The sequence below is a fragment of the Nomascus leucogenys genome, chromosome 22a, assembly GCF_006542625.1.
Source record: "Nomascus leucogenys isolate Asia chromosome 22a, Asia_NLE_v1, whole genome shotgun sequence".
NCBI lineage: Eukaryota > Metazoa > Chordata > Mammalia > Primates > Hylobatidae > Nomascus > Nomascus leucogenys.
The window spans coordinates 117057961-117064397 of NC_044402.1; the positions used below are offsets into that span (position 1 = coordinate 117057961).

Sequence of the window (6437 nt, forward strand, 5' to 3'; positions counted from 1 at the left end):
AGAGACAGAGTCTCACTCTGTCACCCAGGCTGGAGTACAGTGGCACTATCCTGGCTCACTGCAACCTCCGCCTCCCAGGCTCAAGTGATCCCCCCATCTCAGCCTCCCGAGTAGCTGGAACTACAGGTGCACGCTGCCAACACCTGGCCAATTTTCTGTATTTTTGATAGAGATGGGGTTTTGCCATGTTGCCCAGGCTGGCCTCTAATTCCTGAGCTTAGATGATCCCCCCGCCTCGGCCTCCCGAAGTGCTGGGATTACAGGCGTGAGCCCTCGCAGCAGCCTTATTTTTATTTATTTATTTATTTATTTTTTGAGACAGAGTCTCACTCACCCAGGCTGGAGTGCAGTGGCGTGATCATGGCTCACTGCAACCTCTGCCTCGCGGGTTCAAGCGATTCTTGTGCCTCAGCCTCCCAAGTAGCTGGGACTACAGGCACGCACCACCATATCTGGCTAATTTTTTGTATTTTTAGTAGAGATGGGGTTTCACCACATTGGCCGGGCTGGTCTCGAACTCCTGACCTCAGGCGATCCATCCGCCTTGGCCTCCTAAAGTGCTGGGATTACAGGTGAGAGCCACTGTGCCCAGCCAAAAGATCATTTGATTTTAAACCAGTTTAGTTTTATGAAACTGTGGGATGTCAATGGAGATATGGGAAATATACCTCTGGATTGAAAAATGGTCAAGGTTGGAAATTTAGATGTAGGAAAAATCGGCAGAGGGGTGATAGTGATCCTGTGTTGTGGTTGTATCCACTGGGCATGGTTTTAACACTACACCATTGTCAGCAATGTATAGATGCAGTTGGTAGGTATTTTGATTGTTTGTAATTTAAGGTAATCAGAATAGGTACACATATCTACTTATGAATATGTTAAATGTGTGTATGTTTTTTCAACCACTTTGAAAATTAGGTATAAGCCATGGCTGAACACAGAGATTTGGAAGTCTCGGGGGCTGGGCACATGGTGGCTCACACCTGTAATCCCAACATTTTGGGTAGGCGACATGGGCAGATCGTTTGAGCTCAGGAGTTCGAGACCAGCTTGGGCAACATTTAGTGAGATCCCATCTCTTAAAAAATTATAAAAATAAAAATAAATTTAAAAATAGAGATTTAGAAGTTGAATTACACCTTAACTGACCCTTAGTAGAGAAAGGCTTTGGAGGAAGTGAGATCTTGGGTGCTATTTCAGTATTGAAATAATGATTTGGAAAGTTCAAAGGGAGAAAACATTTCCAACGTAAATTATAGCGTGAGAGCAGCTTCTTTGTTGCACTCACAACCATTTCTTTTTCCTAACCCTATGAGCGCAGAGAGGGTAAGATGGCAGACACTAAAACAATGAGGCTGCTTTAGTGATGGTTTGCTGAGATGATGCGCACTTGCCATCATGTAGCTCCCTGACACCATGAAATGTGTGGTCTCTCATCTTTATATTCTCCCATCAGCCCTAGTGGAGGAGAATCAGTGTTGGAGCCTGGGTTCTTCCTTTTATCTTTTGTTTTCTTTCTCTGATGAAGGACCCAAAGCAGCAGAAGATCTATGACCTATTCCAGAAGTCCTTTGAGAAAGAAGGAAGTGATATGGAGCTCCTGGAAGCAGCAGAGTCCTTTGACCCAGGAAGTGCTTCAGGAACATCTGGAAGTAGTTCCCAGAACATGGGAGACACCCTGGATGAAAGCTCATTGACAGCCAGTCCCCAGAAGAAAAGGAGATTTGAATTTTTTGATAACTGGGACAGTTTTACCTCTCCCCTGTAAAAGGGACAAAAAGAAAAAAATAAAAAGCATTTTAAAATCATGGAATTAAAATAAAATAATGTATTTTGTTTTAAAACATTTTGCGCTTCTCTTGCCATTGCAGCAGTGCCTATGCCTGTGTCCAGGCTCAGCAGGAGACCAGGCCGAGCATCAGCTTTCCATTCCTGTGTCATTATGTGTGGGCTTGCTTGGGGTCTTAACCTCCGCTCTTCTGGCTTAGGGATGGACACAGCGAGTCATAGTAGTGGGTAATTCATGTTCTCTAAATAATGAGGTCCTTCCTACACAGTCCCCATAATCTAGAATTTTAAAATTTAGTGACTCAACAAATATTTATAAGGCACCTAATTTGTGCAGGCACTGTCCTAAGTGCTGGTAGTCATTCATCCAACAAAAGACAAAGCATGAGCCTTTGCGGAACTTACGCAGTGGGAGAGGCAATGGTTGTAGGTTGTCTTTTCCAATAAAACTCTTCATGGACACTGAAATTTGAATTTTATTAATGTTCATGTATCACAAATTATTTTTTTTCTGCCATTTAAAAATGTGAAAACCATTCCTTGTTTACCAGCCATACAGAAACAGACAGTGGGCTGGAAGTTGTCCACTGCCCATAGTTTGCCAACCCCTGGTTTAGAGCAGCGTGGTCCATTAGCAATGTAATGCAAGCTGCATATGTGATTGTAACTTTTCTAATAGAACATTTAGACTTAAGATTAATAATATAGGGAGGCTGAGGTGGGAGGATCACCCGAGGTCAGGAGTTCAGGACCAGCCTGACCAACATGGAAAAACCCCGTTTCTACTAAAATTACAAAATTAGTCTGGTATGGTGGCGCATGCCTGTAATCCCAGCTACTCGGGAGGCTGAGGCAGCAGAATCACTTGAACCCAGGAGGTGGAGGTTGCGGTGAGCCGAGATTGTGCCATTGCACTCCAGCCAAGAGCAAAACTCCGTCTCATAAAAAAAAAGATTAATAATGTATTTAACCCAATATATTAAATATATTATTTCAATTTACAAACAATATTTAAAAATTATCAATGGAAATTTTACATTCTTGGGCTGGGTGCAGTGGCTCATGCCTGTAATCCCAGCACTTTGGGAGGCCAAGGTGAGCGGATCACTTGAGGTGAGGAGTTCGAGACCAGCCTGACCAACATGGAGAAACCCCATTTCTACTAAAAATACAAAAATTAGCCAGGTGTGGTGGCACATGCCTGTAATCCCAGTTACTCAGGAGGCTGAGGCATGAGAATCACTTGAACCTAGGAGGCAGAGGTTGCAGTGAGCCAAGATCGTGCCACTGCAGTCCAGCCTGGGCAACAGAGTGAGACTGTCAAAAAAACAAAAAAGAAATTTTACATTCTCTTTTCTCAACTCTGTCTGAAACAATGTATTTGATACAGGCAGCATCTCAATTTGGGCGAGCCACAGGTTTCACGTGCTCAGTAGCCATATGAGACTGGTGGCTCCTGTGTTGGGCAGCTCTGGTTTAGAGAGTGATGAGGGAGTAGGATGTCGTGGGGAAGAGCAATAGTTGATAATGTTGAGAGGGACAGAATGATGCAGGGCTCATAGGCCACAGTAAGGAATCTGGGTTTAATTCTGAGTATGAATGGAAGCCACCAAATGGCTTTGAGCAGACATCTGAGGCAATCTGATTGTATATAAATAAAAATATTTTTAAACTTATAAAATAATGTATGTATCTTTTAAATAGAGACACAGCATCTCATGTTGCCCAGACTGGTCTCAAATTCCTGGCTTCAAGTGATCCTACCGCCTTGGCCTCCCAAAGTGCTGGGACTACAGGTGTGAGCCACTGCACCTGGCCCTTTTTTATTTTTTAAAAATATTATCAGGCCCAACATAGCAACACCCTGTCTCTATTCAATAAAATAAAATAAAAAATATTTCATGCCAATGCATGTACAGAAAATAGAGCAAGTGGGCAGAGGGAACGCTTAGGTAGGAAGCTATGGAGCTACTGCGACTATCCGTGGGGTTGGTGCTGGGGTGTGGCTGAGTATGGGTCGAACCATGGAGGAGATGAGAAGTGGTTGGGTTCTGGACGTATTCTGAAGGGAGCGATGGAAGGATATGTGTAGATACATTGACCAATGGGCATTTGTGGAAGACAGGCTGGGACTTTGGTTTTGGCCTGAGCAAAGTGGTAAAAGAAGAAAGAGTGGGAAGGGGAAGTTGGGGAGCCGGGTAAAATCAAGGGTTTGGTTACGGACTTGTTGAGTTTGAAATGGCTGGGAGATAATCTAGCAAACTTGGAGACACCCCACCCAGATCCCCTTCAAGGAGGGACTTGCTCAGCTGCGGGGAGTGAAGTTGGTAGATGGCTTCTACCTGGCCACAACTGGTCTGCAGAAAGCCACTTTGTCTGTGGTCACACCCTTCTTGGCAGCTTGCATCCATGACTGAGCAAGGCAGGGCACAAAGGCTGGGCCACTTTGGCCTGATGCGGGGCAGCTCTGATGAAATACTTCACATTGTGTTACAAGTGCCTGCATATTCAGTACAGTGACATGCTATACAGGTTTGTAGCCTAGGAGCAATAAGCTAGACCATATAGCCCAGGGACTATGTCCTAGGCAGTATTCACAGAGCTCCCTGCTCCCTCCCCGCTGCTCCCTGCTGGATTGTCTAAGGTTCCCGCAGGCCTATATCACAGTTCACCTCTTCCCCCTGCCAAACCGGCCTCCATCCCCTTCCTTTCACAGGTGTTAATCCCTAATAGATTATCTTGTGCCCCAAACTCTGTCTTGGTGTCTGTTTCTGGAAAACCCACACAATCTAGCAAGATCCAAGTGGAGATGTTCTGCAGGCAGTTGGATGTGTGTCTTCACACTGTGGAAAGGTCAGAGAAAGAGCTGTGGATTCTGCCCTAGCATGGGCTGAATGAGGTCACTGAGTGGGTAAGAGTGGCTTCTGAAGAAAAGCAGTTCTGACTGACCCCCACAAACTGCAACATAAGAGATGACAACTGAGCAGGGAAGTAAATGAAGAAAACCAGAATGGGTGCCCAGAAATGGGAGTTTTGGGGGTTTTTCGTTTGTTTGCTTTTTGAGACAGAGTCTCACTCTGTTACACAGGCTGGAGTGCAGTGGCACGATCTCGGCTCACTGCATCCTCCGCCTCCAGGCAATTCTTCTGCCTCAGCCTCCCGAGTAGCTGGGATTACAGGTGCCTGCCACCACGCTCGGCTAATTTTGTATTTTTAGTAGAGATGAGGTTTCACCATGTTGGCCAGGCTAGTCTCGAACTCCTGACCGCAAGTGATTCGCCCGCCTCAGCCTCCCAAACTACTAGGATTACAGGCATGAGTCCCTGTGCCCAGCCAGGAATGGGAGTTTTTAAAATATTTTACCAAGGAAGGAGCTGCTGCTCTAACTGGTCTTACAGAAAGACAGTGAGCCAGATGTACGTTAGAGTTTAGAGTTAGCGCAATTTTCACAGCAGCAATGAAAGATGCCTAATTTGTCTGACGTCATGGTGTGTGGATTTGTTAGACTTAAATTGTTTTCACTATTCAGTACTTACTAGGTGCCAGGCACTGGACTAAGTGCTTTACATAAATTGTCATACTTAATGCAATCTTGGAGGAAGGTAGTGATATTTTGATTGTGCAGGTGGAGAAACTGAGCCAAGAAATGTTACAAATTGCTCAAGTCCAGCTAAGAAGTGGCAGAGCAGAACCTGCAACCAGGCCACCCCACCCCCAGAGCCCACCCATAGGTGTGTTGTTCCCCAGCAGGAGGCCCAGTGGTGCCCTGGTGGTCTGTTAGCTGAGTTTGGTACATGGCTCCCTTCCTGAAGGGCTTGGCCCTGGCTGGAAGTCTGTCTCTGCAGTCCACCAGCTGGCTCTCTGCAACAGAGAACAGGAAGACACTGGAATGCACCACTTTCTTATCCTTTTTAGTTCCCTTTCCTGAGTTTCTCAACAGCTCCAGTTGACAGAGTAGATCTTTTGAGGCCACCTAACCCCCCTCACTGTTGTTCAGGGTGGGGTCAGGGGAGGCTTCCTGACAGTTCAGCACAGCTGGGACTGGGGTATCCATGTCCTGCGTAAGGAAGGCTCTGGCCTCAGGAAATGAGTGAAGATGATCATCTTGTTTCATGGCATGCGGCTGCTGTGCTTCCAACTGGTCACTGTGTCAAGCTGCCAGCTGCTCCTTGGGCCAGATCTCTTCCAGAAGGCCCAGTCTAAGCATCTAAGTGGCATCAGTTGCTTCTCCCAGCTTGCTGAGGAGGACTGTGGGGTTAGCCATTGAGTCTGCTTTCTACTGGCTTATCCTGCCATGAGAAGCTCTGCTGTGGCCCTAGATCTCCATAAATAACTAGGCCTTTGGTCTCCTCATTACCTGCTGAAATGAAAATCCAGGCCCAAAGGCCGGGAGAGAATGTCTTGTCTTGGCTTTCCTTTGGGCCACCTGAATTTTCTTAAATCTTCTCACTCCTAGCTGTTTTAATTTTGTTAGATATACCACTTTGACATTTGACTATTATAACAGTGACTTGTGTCTTGTCAGAAGCTTCCAGAGGACAAATGTTGGCTCTAGGTTTTATTATGATTTTGTCCAAATCAGGCACTCAGTTTTCTAAGAGCAAAACACAGAGCAGTGGCTGCAGTTTTGTCTAGTAAGCTATACTACA

The 6437-nt window shown here is 45.8% G+C and overlaps 1 protein-coding gene across 1 annotated transcript in view; it reads left to right on the forward strand.

The window, feature by feature from the left end:
- The window catches only part of SMARCAL1 (SWI/SNF related, matrix associated, actin dependent regulator of chromatin, subfamily a like 1), a 70616-nt gene extending 68772 nt beyond the window's left edge, over positions 1-1844 (forward strand). Inside the window, exon 18 of the mRNA XM_003254055.1 lies at positions 1529-1844. Coding sequence (XP_003254103.1) covers positions 1529-1768 — 240 coding nt within the window. The 3' untranslated portion in view covers positions 1769-1844. The remainder of the gene's footprint in view (positions 1-1528) is intronic.
- Positions 1845-6437: the final 4593 nt, after the last annotated feature.